The sequence below is a fragment of the Psittacula echo genome, assembly GCF_963264785.1.
Source record: "Psittacula echo genome assembly, chromosome: 11".
Taxonomy (NCBI): domain Eukaryota; kingdom Metazoa; phylum Chordata; class Aves; order Psittaciformes; family Psittacidae; genus Psittacula; species Psittacula echo.
The window spans coordinates 8,222,335-8,248,013 of record NC_137746.1 but is presented as its reverse complement, the minus strand read 5'-3'; the positions used below and the strand labels follow the sequence as shown (position 1 = coordinate 8,248,013).

At 37.2% G+C, this 25,679-nt stretch overlaps 1 protein-coding gene across 4 annotated transcripts in view; it reads left to right on the top strand.

Annotated features, from left to right (window-relative positions):
- The window catches only part of CLINT1 (clathrin interactor 1), a 56,871-nt gene that overhangs the window by 26,190 nt on the left and 5,002 nt on the right, over positions 1 to 25,679 (top strand). Inside the window, exons 2-11 of one of the 4 annotated variants that reach the window (XM_080626904.1) lie at positions 1,078 to 1,182; positions 1,843 to 1,939; positions 3,401 to 3,509; positions 4,405 to 4,569; positions 7,944 to 8,118; positions 12,850 to 13,087; positions 13,590 to 13,671; positions 22,014 to 22,309; positions 23,025 to 23,229; positions 23,722 to 23,871. In XM_080626904.1, coding sequence (XP_080483030.1) covers positions 1,078 to 1,182; positions 1,843 to 1,939; positions 3,401 to 3,509; positions 4,405 to 4,569; positions 7,944 to 8,118; positions 12,850 to 13,087; positions 13,590 to 13,671; positions 22,014 to 22,309; positions 23,025 to 23,229; positions 23,722 to 23,871 — 1,622 coding nt within the window. Of the gene's footprint in view, positions 1 to 1,077; positions 1,183 to 1,842; positions 1,940 to 3,400; positions 3,510 to 4,404; positions 4,570 to 7,943; positions 8,119 to 12,849; positions 13,088 to 13,589; positions 13,672 to 22,013; positions 22,310 to 23,024; positions 23,230 to 23,721; positions 25,471 to 25,679 lie in introns of those variants that run through there. The other 3 variants (XM_080626902.1, XM_080626903.1, XM_080626901.1) reach the window with 3 other exon arrangements.

Below are 25,679 nucleotides of genomic sequence, written 5' to 3'. Positions count from 1 at the left end.
TTACAGGGTTCTTTTAACTTGTATGATGTGCTTTAAACAGTTAAGTGAACTTTCAAACTTTTGTTACTGTAGATGTAAGCATGTTATTTTAAATATACTGCAAAGTATATAGGGAAAGCTGAGGCCTTTACTAGATGACTAGATTTTTTTACTATATTTCCTTTTAGTAATAGTAATGCTTTCATTCCTATTGAATGCTGTAGTACTCCATAACTGTAGAGCTGTTTTTCAAGCATTCTCTGTATAAATGATGTTTTGGGCCTGCTCGCTCACATTAAAATATAAGAAAAATCATTGTTATCAAATGTTTCTGGGTGGTTTTAGGGCTATGAGAAGGGGCTTGTAGTTGAAGGTTACCAGTTTGAGAGATTTTGTTTTTTTTGGAAAACATAATCACATACTGACTATTTTAATATAACCAATATGGAAAAATTGCTTCCTTTTTGCAAGTGATGTTTTTCTGTGAACTCTCATGGAGATCATCTGAGCTCCATATAGTATTTGCATTTCTTTAATGGTGAAGCAGAGTGCACTGCAGCTTTTCTTCTTTTGCTGTTTTCCCTTAATTAAATAAATTCAAGCTAGGAAACAGGCTTTGTAGTGAGTCTCATCTCCCTTACTTCAGTCTGGTACTGATATTCCTGAGTTTCTCTTGTAGCACTCATCGTTAACAAAAAAATCTGCTTCTGATTGAGTTATAAAGCCTCTTGCTTTACTGTACACCATACAAACCTGTAAGCAAATATTTGGAGATGCTATCAGCTTTGACTCTAGTGGTTTGGTCTGGCTTTTAATTTGACCAGAAGCCATTTTTACTGGACCGAATCCAGCTGTAATGTAATCTCTGGTTTCTCATCTGTATTCTTGAAGACTAATAGAATAGTAAAACCTTCTTAAAGACAACTTAAATGTGTTATATAGTGTCCTCAGGGTAACTTCTGCACTAAAGATGTTTTCTTTCCCACCCTGTAGAGGTATCTCATTAAGTGAGATAGGCACTAGTGTCATTATTAAGTTTTCATGTGTTTCTCAGTTTTGATGCTAATCTTCATGTGTGAATTTTTTTTCCCTTTGCAGCACCAATGTGGTTATGAATTATTCAGAAATAGAGTCTAAGGTTCGAGAAGCAACCAATGATGATCCATGGGGACCTTCAGGGCAACTCATGGGAGAGATTGCCAAGTAAGTGATAATTTGGTTCAGTGATGAAGAAAAGAAAGGTGCATTTTATACAGGAATGTGACATTTGCTGCTAAATCAACTCTGCAGTATGCTGCCTGATAATGCTGAAAAGTTGCTGTAAATCAAGTCTTACTTTCTTAATGCATAATCTTACAATATATTGAAAACTGACAAAAAAGAAGTCAAAGTCTTTTTCAAGATCTTGATTTTTATTTATGGAGTCTCATAATTCTTTCAATATATCTTCCTGTTTTGGAATGCTTATTTTCAAACTGCTTTCTTGTGACTTTTCTAAATAGAGGAAAACATGTCACATTCTTCCTTGAACTTCTTTTCTGTTAAAAATTAGCTTGGAAGTTGCATGTTGAATAGTTGAAGTGGTTATTACAGAATTATGTTAAACACTACCTTCGTTATAAATTAGTGAAGGTTCTTTTACTGCCTCAGATTTTTAGAATTGCTTATTTCTTTTGTAGTGCTGGCATGTGAATTAGTTCTTTATGAGTAAGAAAGAGGGATAGCTTTTTCCCTTGTAATGTCATCAAATGTGAATGGGCTTAGATCAAGCCTGCCATCTACTGTCAGCCCTGAGTCTTAACAAGCCAGGGTGCCAAACCACGGCGACTAAAATTTCTTTACTCCTTTTGGTTAATTCTTTAGGGCAACGTTTATGTATGAACAGTTTCCAGAACTTATGAACATGCTTTGGACTCGAATGCTGAAAGACAATAAAAAGAACTGGAGGAGAGTTTATAAGGTGTGTATGTATATGAGCTGGAAATATTCAAGACTTTGTGTTGGTCTATAAAGGACATAATTCTTGTTGCTTGTATAATGTGCTGATGTAGTATCTTATTTAGATACTGCTGTATCACTCCACTTTCTAATGCTGTATATAAAAGAAACAAAATTTCTGGGTTTAGAATTGTGTCTTAAGATGCTACCTAATGAACATAATAAAGCAATTACATTTTGCTGATATTCAAGTGCTGGAGTAGCATTCGCATTTTGAATCCACCCAAAGGAGTTGTTACTGTGCTCCATGAGAAGTAGATGAGAAGTTATTGCGCTGTTGGGAAAATGTTTTGGAAGGAACTCAAGAATACCTGAAATAAAATGGAAACTAACCTTAATTTTATTTCAAGTCATAATTCTCTGAAAATAGTAGCTTAGCTTTGAATGGACCAGATTTTCTTGCAGATCTTATAGGAGGTTTTTATCTCCTACTTGTGTTTTGGAAAAAGAAGTGAATCATTTGCATTTTTTCTGTCTTTACTTAATTAACATTGTAGAGAAACTTTTTGCTTAAGATTATCTCATGCTGCACTTAAAGTGGTGCTCAGTGTTCACTGAATTATGCAAATATAACCTCATTTTTTAGATGTGGTGTATTGGACTAGCTTATATTTTTGTTTTCCTTGATGCCAGGATTGTAACAAGACAGAATTAATTCTAAGGCATGGCTTGTGGTTTTCACAGGTGCTTGATGTTTTGTATTCATAGTAATTGTTTTCCCTGAAGTACAATATAAATTAATATTTAATGCTACCACGCATAGCTACTTAATGTTATAAGGACTGCTTGGAATTGCTTATCAGGTTTGGATTTGTTGAAATATAATGATAGTTTTAGCTGATAAAGGAGATACTTTGGAGAAAGCATGTATTCTTTTTTTTCTAGATAGAAATCCTCAACATAAAATTATAATTAAAGTACTACTTAAACTTCATTTATTTTGTTGCTCGCTTAAAATTGTCCTGAAATGCAGTTTTGTATACCGATTGCATCCTGCAGAAGGCTTCTTAAATTTCTGTAGGAGTTACTTTTTGGTGAAAACCATTGGAAAATTGTGTACAAAAGAGGCAAAAGAAAGTGCTTCATTTAGCAGGGTTAACTTTCTCTCTTACGTTGCTACTGCTGTATTTTAAAATCAGCAGTAGCTGATGAAGGTAACTACTTGGGATTTAGTAACAACAAATTAGAGTTTGACAAGTACAGTTTCAATATTCTAAGGAGCAAAAGGTGCATGTGGAGAAAGCGTGGTTTTTTCTGTGTGAACCCATATAATGAGCATTTATTTAAAAGGAGAAAGTCTTATTACTTCCTAATTTGGGGAGGGGGTAGGTTTGCTTTTCTATTGCAGCTTTTTTCTTCTTTTCCTTTAAAAAAAGATAGAGCTTTTGTTCATGCAATCATAAGGTGCTTTGTATTTTTATAGTCTTTGCTGCTCCTAGCTTACCTCATAAGGAATGGATCAGAGCGTGTTGTTACAAGTGCCAGAGAACACATTTATGATTTGCGATCCCTGGAAAATTACCACTTTGTAGGTGAGCAATAGAAAAATCTTATAAGCAAATTAAAACAGTAGTTGGAGTTGTCAGTCACCTGAACCAGCTTAGAAGCTTCCCCAGTCTAATTAGAATGTGACTGTTGCCAGTTGTGTGAAGAGTGCAGAATCCAAGACGTGGGACCCTAGAGTATTAATTAGTGAAGACAAGAACTTGCAGAAAAGACTGGCTAATAACAACAGAACCAACACAACATGAGCGTTCGGGTTTATATTAAAATATGCACTAGATACTGGTCCCCTGTGGTGTCCGTAAAGGAATAGCTTTAATCATATGGGAAGAAAAGGTTAGAGCTCCAAAACACACACATCTGTTTGAAGCTGGGTTTTTTTTTAACTCCCACCAAATAATATTTACAGTGCAAAGGCAGCAAGGCCAGTGTGTGTTTTGAATGAGAAAAAGGCTGGGAAGGGAGCACATTTAGCTTGTAGTACATCCCAACTGAAAGCTATTTTTCAAGAATTCAGTTGTGCAATAAGGCTGAGTTCTTGCAGTTAAACTTGCAAAACTGTTCTAAAAAGACTGAGGAAGAGGGGTTGTATTTGGAAGGGTTAAAATTGTTCTATTGGAGAATATAATTTCTGTTTCTATCACTTGTTAATCTTTTAAATGTTTCAGCAGCAGTGAGATGTTTCTAAATACACCATTCAGGGAAAATTCATTTATCTAAGGATGAACATTTGTGCTGAAACAAAGTATTTGGTCAGTCACTTTTAAAGAAATGAGTGTACTTCAGTAGACATAAGCTCTTTCTCTGACTGTTGTGTCTGTAATTCAGATTGTTTGGTTTGATGTTTGATATTACTGCCTCTGATTAATTTTTTCTTTCCCCCCACCTTCCATCCATCATCTCTATCCTGCTTTACCTGTACAGATGAAAATGGCAAAGACCAGGGTATAAACATACGCCAGAAGGTAAAAGAAATGGTTGAGTTTGCTCAAGATGATGATCGACTTCGGGAAGAGAGAAAGAAAGCAAAGAAGAACAAAGACAAATACATTGGGGTTTCTTCGGACAGTGTTGGAGGGTTCAGATACAGTGAGTACTAGGCCTTCTTGGTCAAGGATTGACCATCTTTTAACTTGGCTTGGATAACACAAATAATGTAAGGAATTTCTAAGATGCTCCTTTAGGTGCTTTTTCTGTATCTTTCTTTAACTGTCAGTGTTGCTGTTATAAAAGAATTCTTGCACATTTTCCCCCACATAAAGATTTTTGCAGTCATTCACTTAAATTTGTAAGTCAGTTTTTTTCTTTTTACATTAAAAACTAACTGGAAACTTATACAAATGACATTAATGCATTGGCTTAGCCAAACTTAGCTGTCTCTTTTTTATTCATAGGCAGAGTCTCCTTGTGAAATGAATGCTGCTGTAGCAGAAGTAGATAAATAAATGCCCTCGTAAGTAAGGGTTTCTTAGTCAGTCTTAAAAAATGATGTACTTTCCATCCACTACAGCATAAGAATTGCTTCACCTGCTCCTTCCTGCCAACCTCCTTTAGAACCATTGGTTAACTTGTGTTAGGGTTTATAGGGCAGTAATAGTGTTTGGGTGAAACAATATAAATATTATATGCCCTTAAACTTTTTTGGTTTCCCAAATAATACTGTTGGGACACTTGAAAGGTATCTGGGTATTAACTGTATGGATTCTGATGTCTGTCAGATCTGACTTCAAATGCATGCACTAAGTACTTCGTAAGTGGTGGAGTTTGTAATTCATGAATTTACCAATACAGCTGTTAGTGTCTCAGTTTGTGTGTTTAAAATCTAAGTTCCTGTATTTAAAAACATCCATGCACAAAGTGAAATGTGAAAACCAAGCCATCATCCAAATGCTGTTGACAGGTAGCCTGATGTCCCCTTGCTTTGGAAACAAATTCACCTGTTTTGCTGAGATAACCTGTGTGCTTCATGTGTGCATTGAGTTCTGTTAGACTATTTGGATCTTCAGCATAGTGTGTTTGTAGGATCTTGGCCTTGGAGGATGTAATGCCATCAGCTTGACTTTGTTTGGCGAGGACACAGTTTTCCCTGAAAGCCTTGGCTAGATAAAGGCACACAACCAGCACTATGTAAGTGTTCAGCTTCCTTCTTGCTTCCCAGTCCCTGCCATAATGTGTAGCAGGGATCTGAGCTTGAGCTGGTTTTTTATGCCTGATGTATCCCAGCATGTCGCTGATCCAGCTGTCAGTCTTGAGATATTTAGCTGTATAGTCTTTGGCCTGAGTAAGTCCTTGGCTGCTTTTGTTAAGGGATGGGTCACAGAGTCACAATGGCACATGGCTCTGGTTTGCTAGTCAGTGACTTCTTTGAGAGAAGGGATTGATACAAGATCTGAGTCGTAACTGTAGGATTTAAACCTCGCCTGTCTGTCTCTGGTGCTATGTATGTTTTTTAATCTTCACTGTGAGCCTTAAATTTAGATTTGCTCTCTTCTGGTTTTGACAGGTTACTTCTTTTGTTCCTCTGTTCTGCCTTTTCCTCATATGCAGTTGTTGAAAACCTCTCTCTCCATGGCAGGATATGTCTAGTTTTATTATATTCTTTTAGGCTTTTGCTACCTGCTTGGAATTCTGGTGATTCTTTTCTAAGAAATACTTATGAGTCACTGCATTTATACTTTAAGTACGTGTCCTTCTGTTCTTTCACTGAGCTTATCTTTTGACTAGCTCTGTACAGTCGTGATCTCTCCCTGTATGCTGGGTAGAACTCTTTGTCCATATGCTCTTTAGTTATCATTCAAGTATTTTAATTTAAAGGAATATCTCCTTTGTCTTGCATTTAGTTTTTATGGTAAAGGATTTCTAATTATATCTTCAGTGAGTAAGGTTAAAAAAATAATATCTGTAGCAGCGCAAAACAAGGTCAGACTTGTCATCTAGAAGATTCTAGCTGTTTAAATCTAAAATGCTTGTATTTTCAGGGTTTTCCTTAGCTCTTTTCGTCCTGAAAATACCAAGTTCTTGAGGTGTTTTTTAATTTACTTCAAGATTCCTGTTGCACAAGGAAACCTTATACTGGATTTTATGTTAAAACGCTTGAGAGCCTGACATAAACTGAAATACAGACATTTTATTCTCCCGCAGCATTTAACAGCAGTACGTTTCTTAGGGATTTCTTCTTTTTCAGTGATAAAGATCTCGCTGACTCTCACTGATTTGCAACAGGTTCTCTACTTTGTAAAAGTTTGCCTATCCTTTATGGATCTAAACAAATACCATTGGAGACTTGCACTTACATCTGCAGTGAGAAAATACATCCTCCTTATGTGATAGTACTGGACAGATACAGCTCAAATTTTGCACCTTGTAGTGCTGGAATCTATCATTTATGTTAATTAAAAATTTCTTAATTGAATGAACATCAAGATTACAATATAATTTGTATGTAACTTGAAATAATGAATTTTTTGCCATTCTTCTTTTCTGCTACTAAATTTTACTCAGCTTAAGTAAATATACATTGGGTTGTTTTATATACCTGTATTTTCTGATATAAGATCACAGTACAAGTTAGTAATGTGTGCTGTGTTTCTGGTACTTAAGTCTTTGTTAAAGTTTAAGTGTTGTGTTTTTTCTTCTAAATTAAACTTACATTGTCTGAGTGCGTATAAATAAACCCAGGTTAAGTTTTTTAAGCTTTCTTAATGAGTTTAATAGGCAAATATACTTATTTCAAGTAAAATTTGGTTGGTCAGCTAAGATACCGGTATGGATGTCTTGAATACTTCACTGGGGGGGGGCCGGGGGGGGTAAGATTTTTGATTTCTTGGTAACAGTGTTTAGTAAAGATGCTCAGGGTACTCAATGGCTGCTGAAATGAGGAGTTGCTTTATTGCCTTTTTATCTCTTTAGAAGGTTTTTTCACTCACAGAGCATGGGGAAGAAAGAACAGAAATTTACATATTGCGCACTTATGTCTTTCCATATTTTGGTACTACACTTCTATGTGCTCATGAATGTCAACATATAAAAAACCCCATTGATAGTAAATCTGAGTACACAGCTTGGCCACGAATGGGATATCATGTATTAAGCGCCTGTTACAGAACTGGCATGTCCTATTTCTGATAAGCCGCTTGTGCAGCCAGGGTTGACTGTGCCTCTTGTGCTTCTCCAGCAGAGTCCAACAGTATCCTGATGTGCTGTGCTGTGCAGTGCATTAAGATTGTATCGTTGTTGTAAACAAAAGTCTTTGAATCTGCATTCCTGCCACTTAATGATTGGCATTACATGCTGTGCCTTGCTATAATAGTGTTGATTCAGCACTGTGGGAGCTTTCAGTTTGCTTTGAAAACTTGTAAGGTTTATGTAAGTAGGGCAGGGGGGCTTAAGAGTGGTTCCAGAAAGACCACAGGCATTTTTTTTCCTGTTACCTTTAATATGTCTTATCTTAATGCCTTACGCAGGTGAAAGATACGATCCTGAGCCCAAGTCAAAATGGGATGAAGAATGGGATAAAAAACCAGCTTTTCCATTCAGTGATAAGTTAGGCGAGCTGAGCGACAAAATTGGAAGCACGATCGATGATACCATCCGCAAGTTCCAAAGGAAAGATAGAGAAGACTCTCCAGAAAGGTGCAGGTACTAAGTTATTTTGACATTAATTTATTCTATGCAATTGCTATTATAAAGCTCTTCAACATTGCTGATTATTAGTGATAATACTCTCATTCTTGTCTGTATGGAAGCATGTTTGGGTTCAGTATCTGCTTTCTGGACTTCATATACAGCCCTTTCTGGCCTTGGGAAATAATGCAGCTCTGTCAGTAGTTAACTGCTCTTGGCTGTCTTCCATTACTGCCCCTAGCTTAGCTGCTGGCAAAGCAGGGGATTTGGCTGAAATTTCCTGATGTTTTCCTTGTCTCAGCAATTTGGTGATCTTCCTTGCACCAGTGCACTGGAAGGAATTGGAACTGCTGGAAGCAAGGAACTGGAGACTGCTACAGTTACTCTGAATGCTGAAGTGCCAAAGAGAAGGGAGATGTAAAACTGCTTAGACCTACCTTGACACAGTGCTTTTTCCCTGAGCTGATGTCAGGAAGAGCAAACTGAAGGTGACTTATTTAAAACCATTTAAAAAGTCAAATTTCAGTTGAACCTCCTCAAGAAACTTGTATGTTACATCTGGCCATTAAATTTCTTCAGTAAGGAAGAAAACCTGCCCTGCTTTGCCTGCAGAAAGAACTGCACATTACAGTTCAACAGGTGCATTGAATTTTACTATCAGAAGATCAAATCCATACTTAACAGAATCTGAAATTGCTATAGAGAGAGTGCTCAATAATTCCCTTTTGGAAAACAACTTAAAATTCAAATTTGCACTGAGATTTTAATTTTTTTTTTATAGGAATATCTTCAGATAGCAATTACACACACTTTTTTTATATGTGTGTATAAAAATACACATGCACACACACAGATGTATATATATTACAAAATTCAAGCCATTTTGCACAGAAACAAAATATAATGGTAGTATCTCTCAGAAAAAGAGAGTGTGGTGTCCTTGCTAGGGCATTAATAAATCATAAAACTGGTATTTGCACACATCAGGGTTCCCTCTTAGAACATACTATCAATAGACTACAAAGAGAAGGGATCAGAAGAAAAGTAAACAATTTCAGTTTCGACAATGGTATATTGCCATGTGCTTTTCTGTACTTACCTTTCAAAAGCAACTTGTCATGTGACATCTGGAAAGCTCACTATCCACATCTCATGTAGAGGATGTACAGTGACCATTTTTTATCTTGCTTCCTTTGCTTTATTTCTGAATGGCTCTTGGTCTCGTGCTTGGTACCTGTCAGGTGTGGTATTTGTCTGGAAATTTATGGAAGTAATAAACTTGGAACTTGAAATAAAAGGAGGAATTTTTTTTGGATATACATGAGCAAAACCAATTGGTTAGTTGCAGGCTACCCTGCCATAAGAAGGAATGCAGCAGTATGGCTTCTCCAGCATTGCTTTGGCTACCAGTCTGAAATTTCCTTGTGGCTTCTCTTGGCATGGTGATTAGACAATATGGAAGGCTTTTTATCAGTGTTGAAATGAAGGGGTTTCTTTCTACAGAAGGATCTAAGAAGATTGTTGGGTTATGGAATGTCTATTTATGCTTAAAAATAGTGTAAATACAAACCTCATTGATGTTGTATTAACAGAATACTGTATTTAAATGTTGAAACGGAAAGAAACACGGAATTCTAATTATCATGTGACTTAAGCTCACAACATAATAACTTTCTCTTGTAAATCATGGAATCCATGCATTTCTGTGTTTTCACACTTCAGCAATTCTCCTAAAAAACCAAAAGAAGCTTCCAGAAATTTACTAGTTTATTTGTAGCTGCTGCTGTATAATAACATCGAATTAAGTTGCCATTTTCCTTGGAAAAGTGTCTAAATGGTGGTAGTTGCTCAGCTGGCAAATCTGCTGTTGTATGTTCTATTGTTTCTATCTTAATAGCTTTATAAATCATTATTACTTTAGTACTGTAAAGCCAATAAAGGTCTTGAAGCACAAAGAATAAATGACTTGCACATCTTCACAGTGGAATTTGAATGACACTTATCTTTACCTCCAATATACACATTAGGAGAACTTGGCCAAACTGCTAGATTTGTGACTCTACTTTCAAAGCCTGTAGTTTGCATGGAAGAGAATAAAAAATGCTTGAAGTAACCAAGAGCTTAACCTGTGCTACAGCTGGCTTGAGTTGGCAGATTTCAGTGGACCTGCAGCTCACACAGCTAACTGTGGAGAGAAGCCTAGCCTGCTTTTTTTTCTTGAGAAGAAAAACATTAGTACTGCTGTGGGGCAATTGGATTCTTTTTTCCAGAAGTATATCCCCTTGGAAGTAAATACCAGAAACAATACCCCATAGGGTGGGAAAAATCTCAGTTTTTCTTTCCTAGTGCTTGTTAGTTCTTAGGTGAATAAACCAGTTGCTGCCCCGAGTCAAGCCTTGTGTGCTGGAGTTGTGTTTTCTAAAATACCTGCAGGTATACAGAGGATCTTCTGAAACACTACACTTTTCTTCATAAGAATTCTTAAAACTCTGTCAGTCCTTGTTTCTCCACTATTCAGAAAGATTGATGCAGGTAATGGAATAGAAAGGAAGCAAAGCTTTTAATACATCTGAAAAAGGATGCAACAGCCATGTTTAAAGGCAGATTCCATGTAAAGGGTTACAGGGTCACTAAACTGTTTTTATTGTCTTAAAGAATGTTAAAAAAAACCCAACCCAAAACACAAAATGCACCCCACAAAAACCTTAAGGCAAAGCAAAAAGCGTGTATCCAGAGTTTAACTTCTGGAAGTTACAACCATGTACTTCCTTTACAGAAGTCTTTTTAATTATTTGTTACAACTGTAGCTATAATTTTTGGTTTTAAGTTCACTCTGCAATTCTCAGGTGAAGCACTACAATTTACTACTGTGAGCACAGTAAACACATTTAAAGGGAACATTAATCTGTACTTTTTTTCTTTGTTAATGTGACCATGAAAGAAAAATAAAGAATTGATCTCCTGAGACAGTTTGGAAGCAGTACAGGTTGTCATAGAAAATTGAGGAGAGTAATATTTGTCCTGCTTTCTGGCATATATATTTAATTTCTTTTCTCAAAAGCTTTTAGACATTTATTTTGCTGTAGATCATCAAAGACTTGCTTTTTTTTCATTTCTTACATTAGTGAGATTGATCTCTACCACTTCTGTAGCAATAACCCCATTGATGGGACTTTGATGTTTGTCAATCACTTAACCCACAGAATGTGTATATGAACTAGGCACATTCTGTAGTGATGACAAGAGATATACTGCAGCAGGTTTTCAGGGGCTGACCCTAGCTGTGATTGGCATGGTCTTAGATATTTTCAACATGCATCTAAAAGGCAACATCTTCCACACTCCTCTGAGGCTTTTAGGATGAATGTATCATGTACACCATGCTAATGTGCAGATCAGTCTTCTCTGGAGCTCGTGTTAAAATCCTGATGTCACAAATGAAAATGGGGCTAGTGGTCTCAGTACTTGTGCACATAGGTAGGCTATCTGTAGAAACCCAGAACTGGAACAGCAGGTGACAGTTGTGCAAGTCAGGGTTGAAGTGCCTTGGAAGGATAAGGTTAAGAGATGCCATTTGAGCTCACTTGTCCATGTAAGGCTGGCTCAAGCAAATGCCAGTAGTCACTTGGTTGGCCAGCAGCTGTGATATATTTCTTTTGCAAATAAAAGATTTAAAAAGAGAGTGATCATTTATATTCACTGATGTTAATGAATTGAGCCATCCCCAGTGGCGAGTAGGTAATATGCATAGAGGAAATGACACGCACAATGTATTCCAAGAAGCCCACTATTGTTAACAGAGAACAAAGGCTACCCTCCAGAGTATACTGCAGTTACTGTCATATTCCCACTGACAAAGGGACAGTCTTTCTTAAATTTTGCAGGTTTAGTATTCTAATGCATTATTAAAATGTAAAAACCCTTCCACTTTCAACTATATTGCTAAGGGAATTACTATTTCAAAATATGTTTCAATAAATTTAAGCTTTCTCTAAAGCAGTTTTCACTGTTATGCACAAATCTTACCTTAATGGTAACATGACTATTGGTGGGGGTCAATTGGTTTGTTTGTGAAAGACTTAAAATATAAAAGCAGAAAATGTAACAGATTGAACAAATGTCACGCAGTGACATCTAAAAAGTTTTCACCTGAAGCGGTGACACTTTTGTTCTTTTACGTTTTAAGAATATGTGTTCTGTGATAGAAAATCATCAGTATCACTGCATTGCATAACTCTGTAAGCATTCTTTTTCCACAAACATTTTGAAGAATCTGAAAGGCTGTTTCTCTGGAATGGAATTCTTGAAATCCAAATGGTAGTACCCGTGTTTGGTTCACTGCTTTCTGTCTCAGTGTAAGTACAGAGCAGACCTGCCAACTTAGGTTCTTGTTGCTGAAGTGTTATATAATATGTGGAGGAGTTCCTGTCAGAAGGTAATTAAATGTTCTGGATTTAAACGCTGATTTCCTATTATCCTTTGCTGTGGACTTGCAGTCAGTGTTTAACAAAATAACTTGCTTTTCTTCATCCCTTTTGTACAATAGGTGCAATGCTGTGTCATGTTGGTGCATTAGGTAAGGGTAAAGTGTTTCTTTTCTCAAATGTAGGAAGAAGCAATATTTTCATTATGAATCATTGCTACAAGGAACTACAGTAACCAAAAGTTTTGTGGCTTAAGCCAAATGTTCACAAAGTAACTGAGAAGTCAGTCACAAATGATATTCTACTGCTTTTGTTTTTCTAGTGACAGTGATGAAGAAAAATCAAGACGAGGTAAATCTCCCAAAGCTGAGTTTAAAGATGAAGAGACTGTGACAACAAAACACATTCATATTACACAAGCTACAGAAACTACCATCAGGCACAAACGCACAGCAAATCCTTCAAAAACCATTGACTTGGGAGCAGCAGCACATTATACAGGAGATAAAGCAAGTCCAGAACAGAATGCTGATGCTCATACTGCACAGCCTACAGCAAAGGTGAGACCACAAGACAGCACAATAAAACACGATTTTGGAAATAGTTTTCTTCTGACCTTTGAGACAGTTTCTAGTTTAGGGTAGAAGTTCTGTTATACAACCTTCAAAAATGTTTAGTTGCGGCTTTCAAAGGCTGTGGAACCGTTTGATTATAATTAATTGTTTGATTGCTTTAAGATGTAGAATTTTTAAAATCTAGTCATTACCATGGTGTACTCTCTCCAGCAAGGCAAAAAGAAAATCTTGGCCTGAAATGTGAAGGATTATCTGAACCTTCACACTTAACAAATTCTTTATAGTTATGATAAAAGAAACCTGAGTCACTGGCTTGTCAGTATTTGATTTTAAGCTTAGTCACGTTTCAGTGATTGCTGCCTTCAAAGATAAATCTGCCATCTCTCCAGAAAACAATAAGCAACCCCAAAGCCACAGAAAACTTCTCAGAACCATGTAAGATGAGTGATGACATCATGAGATGAGATCTGTGTTATTTCTTCTTCAGGCTTCTGTACCCTCTGGCAGCAAGTCATCCAATGACCTGCTTGACCTGTTGTTTGATGGAGCTAGCCAGCCAGTTTCAGCAGGTAGGCATGTCTTGGCTTTATTTTCATAATGCATATTTTGAACCAATTCTGAGGATAAGCTTGTTTGATATATTGATAGAGTAGTAGGTAAATTGAGAAATTAATACTCAAAAAATTTAGAGCTGCCTAAAATCTTTCACGGCAGAGGTAGTGTGTGTGCTATTGCATGGGACTAATAAATGTTAGCAGCACAAAGATTAAGCACTGGATCAGTCTGTCAGAAGCTGTGTTTGTAATACAGTTATTTATAATTAACTCTAAAAGCAAATGCAATCCATTCACATTCAAACAGTTCTCCTAGTGCAATTCAAAGTCTAGGCAGCTGGAGATGGATGATCTTCATATAAGCTTTCATCTAAAGTATATGGCAAACTTGTTTCTTTCTCTTATTTTGTCTTGGCACTTGGTTGATCCCAACCCTAATACCAAAAAGAAATTGCTACCTAAAAGTAAAATTACTCATTGTAAAACATGTCCCTTCACTTAGTAAACACGCAGTTAAATTTTAAGTCCATTAACCTTCACAAGGACTTATGCTCTCAAAATGCAGTTTCTTTTCAGGAGTATGTTTAAATGTTAGTGCATTGCATACAGGATTGATGAAGGAGTTCAGGGATTTGGTGGTTTGCTTTTCAAAACCTGTAACTTTAAAGTGCTTTATTGTGTTTACAGGTTCTCTGTATTGACAGATATGATTGTGGCTAGCATAGCATAGAAAAGGATTTCCATGCACTTGTGGTCTAGTGGCACAGTTGGGAGAGAATTTTTATTTAAAGATCACACTGAAAAGCAAATAAAATACGAGCATGTGCATTTTTATAGATAGAAATGTTTAATGTAACTTCATTACAAGTAAGCAACTTGGATCATAGTCACATTGATTGTAGAAGCATATGTGTGTATCTTGGGAATGAGAGATACTCAGCCTCAGTTTCTGTTTTAAAGATAATGTGTAATCACAGAGACTGTGCCAAAAAAATCATGATCCAGAATGGCTGGAGGCCTCGTGTGGCAAGGTAGCTGTGTTCATGTGTATGCAAAGACTACTCTTACTTCTGTCTGAAGTTATGCTGCTTCTGGGGGTATTGTAGTGGAACTCCTGTAGTGTATCACACTAGGTATTTTTATTATAATGTATTTAAAAAAGCCAGTATTATGAGTAGTGTATGACACAGTTCCTTTCATCACTAGGCTACCAAAATGCTACCTCTGAAAGTATTTAATAGAATATAAAATACATCAGAACTCCGTTGGATGGGTGGGAAATTGTCATGGTAATTTAGGATCAGGAGTCTGTCTTATTATTTTCTTTCTTATTTCTGGTAGATCTTAAAAACTTTATTCACTCTTTTTTTTTTTTTTTTTTTTTTTTTAAATATATACATTTTATGTATCTGGTCTGAAATATGTGTTAATTCCTAATGGTTAAGAAATAAAAGTCATTTCATGCATCTGTGCTTTTATGCACAAATGCCCTCATATTTAAGGAACAACTTACTTTGCATTATTATCTATTTTATCAGCTTCATATACAAAGGTGTTCATTGTATGCTGGAGTTACTACCATGCCATGGAATTTTAAGATCCTGGGATCAGAACCACTGCCCCAAATCAATACTAAAACTTCTCCTATCCAGTTAATACAGGAAAATATACTGGAGCCTTTTTGGTTTATTTATATATGTATATGTTTATGTTTTTATTATTATGTATATAAATTAAATCACATTGAGAATAGATGTTTCCACTTCAAAGTGAACCTGCCTGTATTTCAAACAGAACTGTGGCAGCTTCCATATTATAGTGTATTTGAATCTTTCATCAGTTTGGTTCTTTGGTGTAGGAAGCCTTTTTTCTTTTTGCCTTTTTTCTTCTCTTTCCAAAGCAGCATTTGGAAATGGTATTGAGAAGAGGCATATTACCAGCTGGTCCTGCTAAATAACCTCTTTGCTGACCTGGGAAGGCAGATGGAAAGGGTTCATTTGTAGAGACAGATCTCGCATGGGAATCTTTGAGGATAGCTCATGTTGAGAAGATTAGCACTGTCCTTCACGTGCAGGTCACTTGTTACGACCACTGTTCCCTGCAGCACAGGGTGTGGGAACATTCCCAGTGTCAGGCAAGACGCAGGGAAAGGGTCAAATGCAGCCTTTGATCTATCCTGTGAAGGAACTGGCAGGGAAGTCATGTGAATTCAGGGAACTCTGAATCTGCTTATCTATGTATTTTCAGGTGCAGAGATGTGGAAGAAGGTTGGTGAGGGTGTGTGTGTTACACATTACTAAAGCAGCACAATTTGTACATGTGAGGGGTGATTGGTTGCCATAAAGGAGCAATCTGTTTGAGAAGATGTAGAATCTGTGGTTAGACCTTCTGGAAGTAATGTTTTGGTGTTAGGAGATGAGGTTCTTTAATGTTAGCTGGTGATACCTTTCTTTATAGAGTTACTGCATTTAGCTTAAGCTCTGTCGCCTCTCTCTGGAAGTTGGCATCATTTGAAATCAGGCAGTAGAGGAGCAGGAAAAGTTGACTTGACTGAAAATGTTAAGGGGTTATTTTGGGATTGAGCCTAGTTCATTTTTAAAGTTAAATTAATCCCTAGATACTTTGTCAGACGGCCCAGGATAACAGGCATACATGAGAGAGCTGACTTTTTTGAGGATGTGGTTGAGAGTATGCTGTCTGTGACACTCATTCTGCACAGAAACTCTCAAACCATTAACCTGTTCTGAACTCTGTAAGTACACGTGTTGAAAAAAGAGGAGAGTTGAAAATGTTCGTTGCAGTAGGCAGAGTAAACATGATCAGAACAGGTTTTTGGCTTGATGTTTCGCAGGCTTGTGTTAGCCTTTTCAGTCTCAGGTTGCATTCAGTATAAAACTTGTATATAAATATATGTAAGATGCTTATTAGATCACTTCAGAATTTCTCTTGAAGAAATTTCTTCACTTTGTGTGAAATCTTCTCTCGAAAAAATTGTAAAAGGTTTTCAGTAGTGCTGTGTTTCTGAAAATTCAAAGAGACCGTCCTTGCATTCCCATCTCATGTCTTATGTCATATGCTACACGCTCAGTAAGAAAAGACATTTCCCCTTGGATATGAACAGTTGCCTTCCTGGCACTGTCTACAGTAAAATAATGTTAAAAAGAAATACAAGTACACATGTATTAGAAAGTGAATGGTTCCTTTTATTGCTGCTAGCCATTTATTAAAAAGGAGATGGTTCTAGTTTAATTAACCCAGTTGAGAGTAGCAGATGGGGCAGAATGTCTTGCAGCAATAAGACAATTCAGAAATGGCACCAGATGTTGGAAGCTGTCCCTGGTGGTGTTTGAGTGCAGCACAGATGTTCCAGTCCCACCTGGCTAGTTTCTAAGCACTGCAGGCTAAGCAGCTGTGATGTAACCTATATAATGTACACATAACACTAAAAGCAAAATAATTGAACTGCTACAGCTTCTTCTAAGGGTGGGACTGCTTCTAGGTGAAATCTTTGAGGACAAACTATTAAGGTCAACTTCTCTTAGCTTTCTCAGGTCAGTGGAATACCTGCTTAAAAGCAATATCGACTATAACTGGATGACTTGTTTTTTGTAAACTGGTTTTTAGTGGTTTTTTTAATAGCAGCTTTACAATATGGTTCTTAGATCTTTCTTCTAGTTTTATACCGTGGCTATATTTTTTTAAGTGAAAAATTGTTACTGTGCTGTATTCAGAAGTTAATAATTTATATGCCGCATACAAACGTCTGGTAGGAAAACTTAATGTCCCTGCTGCAGAAAGGAAGCAAACTTATAAAGAATGAACACAAATGCAAGCTCTGTCCTTGAAATCCCAACTCAAGATCACTGCAGAATCATTCATGCTTTAAGTAACACAAAAACTAAATATAAGGCGACACATAATTTTTCACAGTAAGCATAATAAATTAACTTTTCTACAATAAGAACATTTGATTTGTATGTATTATGCTTCCAAAGTCGTAATTCTACAAACTGCCAAACTAGTAGCATCCCTCACTAGTTAAAAACCTGTTAATCTCTCTAAATCTATTTTTAGAGATAGCAAAATCTTGTGTATTTTAATTCTTCCCTATGAAAACAAAATGGCAAGATCTGCAAGGCAGTTGGAAATCATCCAGTTTATTGTTGTATAAATATAGTATGGGGATGAACAGGAAAACCAGCACTGAGTTTAGTGAGCAAAATCAATAAATCCATTGTGCCAAATACAGAACAGCTTTTCTTCATAAATCCCACACGAAGTTGTTGCAATGGATCTTTGCACAATCCTGTAACAGCATTTGGCTTCCTTCTGTTTCTGGGTGGATCAACTGACCCATTTGGGGGATTTGCTGATTTTAGTTCAGCTGCTGCTTCAGCAAGTTTCCCATCGTCGCAAGGTAGGTTTAATTTACAGATTGGGTTCTGGTTTAAGGGCAGAAAGAGGCAAAGAGATACCACATGGTATTATTGAAAATCACTTCCCTTTTCAGAGCAAACTGTGTTTATGTAACTGGACCACAACTGCTGTATTGAGTAAGGAAGATATCTACTGTCTGCACAGCGTGTTGCACATTGGACCTAAAACTTTTCATTAACTGTATTTCAGAAAATGTTAGTAGGAGTTACAAATATATCCCTGTTCATCTAATAATATAAGTATGTAATAAGACTTGAAACATATCTCCAAGTCTAATTTTGAAATACACTGAAAGGTTATGTACCTTCTGGAGTGGGAAAGTAGAACCTGAAATGAACCAAGTGCAGGTCCAAATGCTGGCTGAAGTGCTCACAAAACTATTAAGAAAGAGCCTAGCACATCTCACATCTGAGCTGTGAGCAAGGGGCTGGATTAATTGGAGTTCCACAGTGATGAGTGGGATACAAGAGGATGGTATTTGTGCTTCAAAAATCATTGGAAAATTGTCTGTAGTGATTGGACCATTCACATTATTAATCCTCAGTCTTCCCAGTGTTATCTGCAAGATTATTCAACTATTTTATTTGCAATAAAAAGCAGCCATTTTCCAATACTTCAACTAAGAGTTTACAAGTCTTCCAGATACAGGTAGATATATAACAAAAAAAAGGTAGCTGATCTGGTGGGATAAAAAGACCTTGGTGGGATAAAGACTTGCACAAAGTGCTTGATAGTGTGGTTTGCTTGCTTGTGATAATGCTGTGAACTGAAAAGCTCTCAGAAGGGTTTTGTGCTGTTGTCTGTATAGTTTCCAGACATATGCAGAGGGTGCATTGCTTTGAATTTTAATGTTATGGGCAGGACAGTAAATTAAAAGGGTAAGTTGAACAAAACAAAAGCTGGGATCATGTTCAATGGAATATAGCAGCCTGCTCATGGTAGAAAAATACGAGTCTTTAAAGATGTCCTTAGCTCCCACGTGTCATTGTTCAGAGACGCACAATTATGTTGGCCATGTGAGATAGCATAACCAGGGGAGCCTGAGACAGGCGATTTCCAAAGCTTCCAGTGATGTCTAGATTTCTCTTGGAAACCTTGGTATTTTGGAGGGGAATTTAGTTAAGTTATGCCTTCTGTACACAATACAACCTCGCTGATGGCTGTTGAAGTTGCATATATGCATTTGTGGGAAGAAGCTGACCAACACTTTATTTCAGGTTGGCTAAATAAGAATATGATAGTCTTTTTCCCCTTTAGGAGAAGCCTGTTAAATAAAAGATATCTAGGTCTTAAGTCAGGCATGAAGAAGTTCCTGCCAATCACAAAAGCAAGATTTCAGTAATGCTTGTTGGAACAGCACTCAGTTTTGCCCTTGCCTGGCTGCATGGCATGCAGTTTAGAGCTGTCAAGTGTCTATACAGTTGGCTCAGTGCATGCACAGCTGTTTTGCCTGCAAACAGACAAGCTATTCCATAGGCATGGCCACCATCTGAAACATGTTTCCCTTAAAATTGGACTGGGGAAAACGAAATATATTACTGGGAAAGCATTTAAAGTAATCATCTTCCTTTTGGTGGAGTGTCTGTGGGAGTCTGCAGTGCTACCCAAGACAGGACAGTGCTGCAAACAAACATGGGGTAAAGGGAGCTGGCTGGCTATCTCTTGTGAAGTTAATTTGGGCAGTACTGGTATTTGGCTGAGGGTTCTCAGCCAGGGTTTAGAATAAGTCCAAAATGAGAAAAGAATAGCAAAGAAGTTGATCAGCAAATCTCCCCATGAGCCAGCTTTTAGTCAGAATGCTTATACCTCTTCTGTTGCTTTGCTGTGTTGGGAAAGCTGCACTGGGCATGGGTTAGGTAGTACACCTTTAATTTGCTTGGCAGGAAAAAACTGCTCTGATTTTTCTACAGGCTTTCCTAGTCAAAACCAAGTTGTTTTCCAAACACAAAGCCGCCTACTATGCAAATAATTTCTGTGTTAATACAGTCTAAATTGATACAATCCTTTATCTGCATTAACATGATTAATCTATTCCAATCACCATTATGCAAGGGACAAGGAGTCTTGTGAAATGATTAATCATTCCTGAACAGCGTAAGCCCCTCTAGAAATCTTTTCCTTCTTGATTAATCATCTTTGAAGTTCTACTGAAGGGGCAAAACCTCATCCCTTTTACCCCCAGTTCCTTTATTGGTGCTCTGTGCACAGGTCTGAACACAGAAGGAGCACACTCAGCATTTACTTATCTATCAGGAATATTTAAAGTAGGTTTTAATTTTTAATATGTAATACTAATTGAAACATTCTAATATAGCCCCTCTTTGTGAGAGAGATCAAAGCAAATGTTCTGGTAAGGCCCTAAGCTACTGAATATTAGTCCACTTCGTGCACTGAAGTTGTTGGCAATACTTGTATTCTCTGAACAGATTTACTCTCCTATTGTTCTTTAAATTCTAATGTATTGGTAAAGATAAAGATGACTAAAGCTTGAGGGTGAATTTTGATGAATATTTACATGGAGTGTGAAAGACTGCTGCAGTTACCTTTTGAATGGGTAGAATACAGTTGCAGAAAATTGCTGTGGATGGCCCTTACAGAACTAGGATTGTATAGGTTAGGAAGCAGCAACTGACACTAGATTCATCTGCCCCTGCTTTCCATTTAAGTCTTCATTTGCTCATAGAAAGAAATTCAAGGGTGATTTAGCTGTTCATTAGAACTCAAAGTTCATTTCATATAGCAATGATGTTACTTTGAAGTAACATCTGAAGCTGAAGTATTAAAAGCATATCAGTGAGATAGTAAAAAAGCTGACCTGTACAATGGCCCAGACTTGGAATATGGTTCACTGTGTAGCAATGAGAGCTGTGTAAATGGTGTTGCTTTATTTTTAGCATCTCTTGTGTATGTTTTTGTAAGCTTTTCTTCCTCTATCACAGTGACCCTTTTCTTGTTAATAGGAAAACATGGGTTTTAAGGGAGATAACATCTCCTCCCATTTGTCTCAAAGGGTATGACATGTTCTCAGTTCACTGGTTTGTGTCTCTGGACATGTGTGATCCTGAAATAGGTACCCTTGGAGTTGTCTACAAACAGCTTATACTGTTAGGCTCTTTGCAGTAAGACAGAGCGAGCTGTAAATTGCTGTGTTTTGATTTAAATACTTGTCCTGGTATATTGAAATGAAACAAAGCTTAAGTGATGAACTAAGAGTTCAGCAAAGCTTCTGCTGAAAGAATTGCTAGATCCAAGATTGCATTTCTGCTTCAAGCCAAGGCATTTAGTCCATGAATCAACTTTAGAAAACTTAATGTGTTTTACATGAGCACTTCATGGGATGGGAAGAAATTACTCCTTATCACTTCAAACAAAAATTTCCTGGCAATCTGCTTTCAAAGTTCTGGCATTTATTCTGCTCAGCATTGTTTTATACAAAGTACTAATTGTATACACCAAAGTTTGAAGTAGTTGTCTTTGCTTTATCATGAAGGAATTTGCTTTATCAAGTGGCTCATTCCTGATAACTGTACTCTCAGGAAATATCATCGAAGTTCTAGGCATTGTTTTGACTAGAGCCTCCAATCTACCCCTAAGTTATCTTTCAGTTGTATTTCAGCTAAATAAAACTTGTCCCTGCTTGTCTTGCATCCACAGGTGACATGTTATCAAACATCATTCTACTTTCTGTGCATGGGTGTTTCATATTTCCTTTGCTACCTTGTTAAAACTGTTGGAATATTCATGAGAAGGAATGATGTCCAGATGGAGGTTCTACCTGCAGATGTTAATCTGGACGGACACAGATCGGCTCTCATTTGTTTCAGTTCATGGAATATGGCATTTGCTCAGTTCCTTTCTTGAAGTCTTTTGCCTGCCTTCTCTCTGTCTTCCTTCCTCTCACACTGTGGCCTTTCCTTCAGGTACAGCAACAAGTGGAAATGGAGACTTTGGTGACTGGAGTGCCTTCAACCAAGCTTCTCCTTGTCCCAGTGCTTCATCTGGAGAGCTCTTCAGCAGCACAGCACAGCAACCAGCTATAGAGCTCTTCGGTAGCCCACAGACAGCTTCAAGCCAGCCTCCAACTGCTTCAAATTCTACTGATCTTTTTGATTTGATGGGCCCCCCTCAGACAGCCATGAAGCCTTCTCAGAGTATTAATTTCTGTATGATGACCTCCAATGCTGTAGGTATCAGTTTACCCATGTCAAGGTCACAGGTATGCTGCTATTTGTATGGTTTGCTAATGACCTTCCTCAGTTAATCTTTTCCCTTCTCCTTAATCACAACATTGAAAATGAATCCATTCCACTCCTGGAACCCATACCTAGTGGCTTGGATGTTGTGGTCATCATTTTGTAAGAAAGTTTTGCCCAAAAATGTTTGAGCAGCCTCCTAAAAAGAAAAGGTTTCAGATGTTATTGAAAAGCTTATTTTACGCTAGTCTTCTCTGAAGAGGTCTTCGTTGCTCTGTGAAGTGTTGCTGCTTTGTTGTGAAAGACTAGGCTCATATTTTAAACCTTAAAGCCATCCTTCACAGGTGTTACAGGTTTCCAGTCTCAAGTAGGTGGAAGTGAGGACTGGTCTGTTCTCCAAAACACAGAAGTGCCTGCTTCAGTGGAGAGTGTTTCTTGGAAACCATAACAGGTCAATTTGGTGTTAGGAGGAAAAAAAGTCAGTATGTCTGAGTTCAAAACTTGACTGCAGATGCTCACTGTCGTTCCACATACTGATACAGGAGCTTAATGCTAGCTTAGAAGATATTCTGCTCTGATGGCATAACAGCACATGGAAATACTGCTTTGAAAGAGCTGGATTTCATGGCTGAAAATCTCATTGGCTTTTTATTGTCTTGTTGTTATTACTTGTTGTTTAGTTCTGATTCCTGTTGGTAAGTTATTTCAAGCAGATCCCAACAAACTTTTCTTTCCTAGCCTCTGCAAAGTGTGCACACTATGATGCCGAAGCCTAACAGTCTTTATAATGCAAGCACAGAGATGGTCCAGAAGAATGCAAGCAAAACTCTACCCTCAACTTGGTCAGATCCCAGTGTAAATATCAGTTTGGACAATTTAGTACCTGGGATGCAGCCTTCCAAACCCCAGCAGCCATCACTTAATACCATGATGCAGCAACAAAGTAAGTGATTATTGCACTGTTTTGCATGCACACTGAATCCTGTATGTGTTTAGCAGGTTGTCCTTGAGATGGGGTGTTCTGACAATTACTGTTTTCCTACAGTTAGTCATAATTGTTTCTTAAACCATTGCAATGGTTCTAACACACATGCTATTTTCTAAATGGAGACTGATATGCTAGGAAGCTGTTACCTGTGCATTTTTTTACTATAGAGCTTGTACCATTGCTGCATCTTGATTTCAGGCTTCCTAATCTCTAGAATATGCGTAGTAGTGTGTATTGTTATAAAATGCTACTTAAAACTCTCACAAAAGTTACCTGAGTCTTCACACAGGAAGTAGGCAAACAAGTGAAATAAATACCCACATTTCACGTTTTTGGCCATCATAATCTTTCTTCACAGCAGTGACCACATAAGTGACTTAAAATACATGAGCACCTTCAGCATCAGATTCTGGGTAATGATTTTTGCATTTGTTCTCTTCTTTGCAGATACACAACAACCCATGAATGTCATGACTCAAAACTTCGCAGCTGTGAACCTCAGTTCTCCTCCGAGCATGACGCCTGTTCGACCCCAGACAAGCCCATTGATGGGAGGGCCCATTCCTGTGGGGATGGGAATGCCCAGTGTGATGTCAGGTACGATGGGAATGACCTCCATGGGACCCACGCCTATGATGAACCAGGGAATGATGGGAATGAACATGAACATGGGAGTGCTAGCTACAGGAATGGGTTTGACGGGCACAATAGGAATGGGAATACCCAATATTGCTATGACCTCTCTGACTCCTGGGACTGTACAGCCCAAGCAAGATGCCTTTGCAAATTTTGCCAATTTTAGCAAATAAAGATTGTAAAATAAATCAAATGAAAGAAAATTAAAATACATGGGCAGATGGAATGAAGGATTTTTAGCTGCACAAATATAGCTGGGGAAGGGAAAACACTGATCAATACTGCTTTTTCTTTTTCTTTTATCAGTTAAAGTGTCTACATAAAGAACCAAAAGCTATTTTCTAAGTGTTCAATAACTAGTGTTCAAATTCTGGAGAGGTGAAAGGTTCTTCTAAGGAACGTGTTAGATGATTTTGCAAACTAATTTCTATTGAGACCATCAAAAACCTTTCCTACGTAGAAGAACCAATTTTAACTTTGAAACTTGATGGAAGGCTGGAAATGGGGTTTGGGTAAAAATGTTTGAATCTAATTTTATACCTTTCTTTTTTCTTGAAGAGCTTGACTTTCTTTCTCCCCTCTCCCTGATCGCTTTGTCATAATTGGATCATTCCGTTTACTATCACAGAGTCCACAATTGAAGTCACTCAAGTACTATGATCAGTTTTTTATAAGAATATATATTTTTGTCCAAAAAATGGCTTACATATGTGATTATGGCTAATTCAAAGGGACCTGGAATGTATATATACTTTTGCTAATATTCCAGCCACACTGCTATGATACCCAAATTTTTATTGTAAAAATCCTCTCTCAGCAATTTGGTGATCAAGATTTTTGGGGTCTTACCATGATTCTAATGTTATAACTGATATCCAGTGCAAGTCTGGGAAAAGCTTTATCCGAGATCTGTTGGAAGGTTTCCTTTCAGAAAATGCACTTTCTTGCAGTTCTTTTACAGTGGCACTTGGCATCCTTTGTACCACCAGTATCCCTGTGGAGCCACTGGCTTAGGGCAGCAGCAGCAGTCAAAAGGCAAAAAAACCCTTATTTTTTGCATAATGACAAAACCAGTAAAGGTGAATTACACTTCAATTATATGTAATTCTATAAACCCACCTAACCCAACAGCATTGGATCTTGGCTTTTATACAACAATTATTGCACAGATTCTTTTGTGTAAATATGGCATTAGCAGCTGTGGAATCCAATAGAGGAGTAAAATATATATATATTAATAAAGGAAACCTGTAGCAGTCAAAAGATTTTACTGATTTACTGAAAACAAAAGAATGAATTAAGGTTTTGGGGGTTTTTGTTTTTCCTTCTGCATTTAAGTTCACATGAATCATGATTCTAGAATCCGGAATACAAAAGACTTTGTTACATTCACAAGCCAGGAACATTGTTAAGAATAAACACTATACTATAGGTATGAAATTTATTGCCTCCCTTTTCTTATGTTGGATTTCTTTTTTATTATTAAATTGATAAAACTTTGTTTCCATTGTATTCATAATGTTCTGTTATACATAACATTAAAATGTTCATTAAAATCAATGTTGGGCTGCTTTTCCTTTCATTCCATTTGACGTTTATGAGAGCATTTGGGGAAAAAAAATAATTATAATTTGGGCAAAGTAATTTTTATAAATAATTTAAAATTGTTTAATGACTTCTTATCTGAAGCCTTTCCTATCTGCCTCTACTGTTAGGAATTAAAAATGAAGCAGGCAAGATATCCTGACCTGCTCCAGCCTTGCTAATGC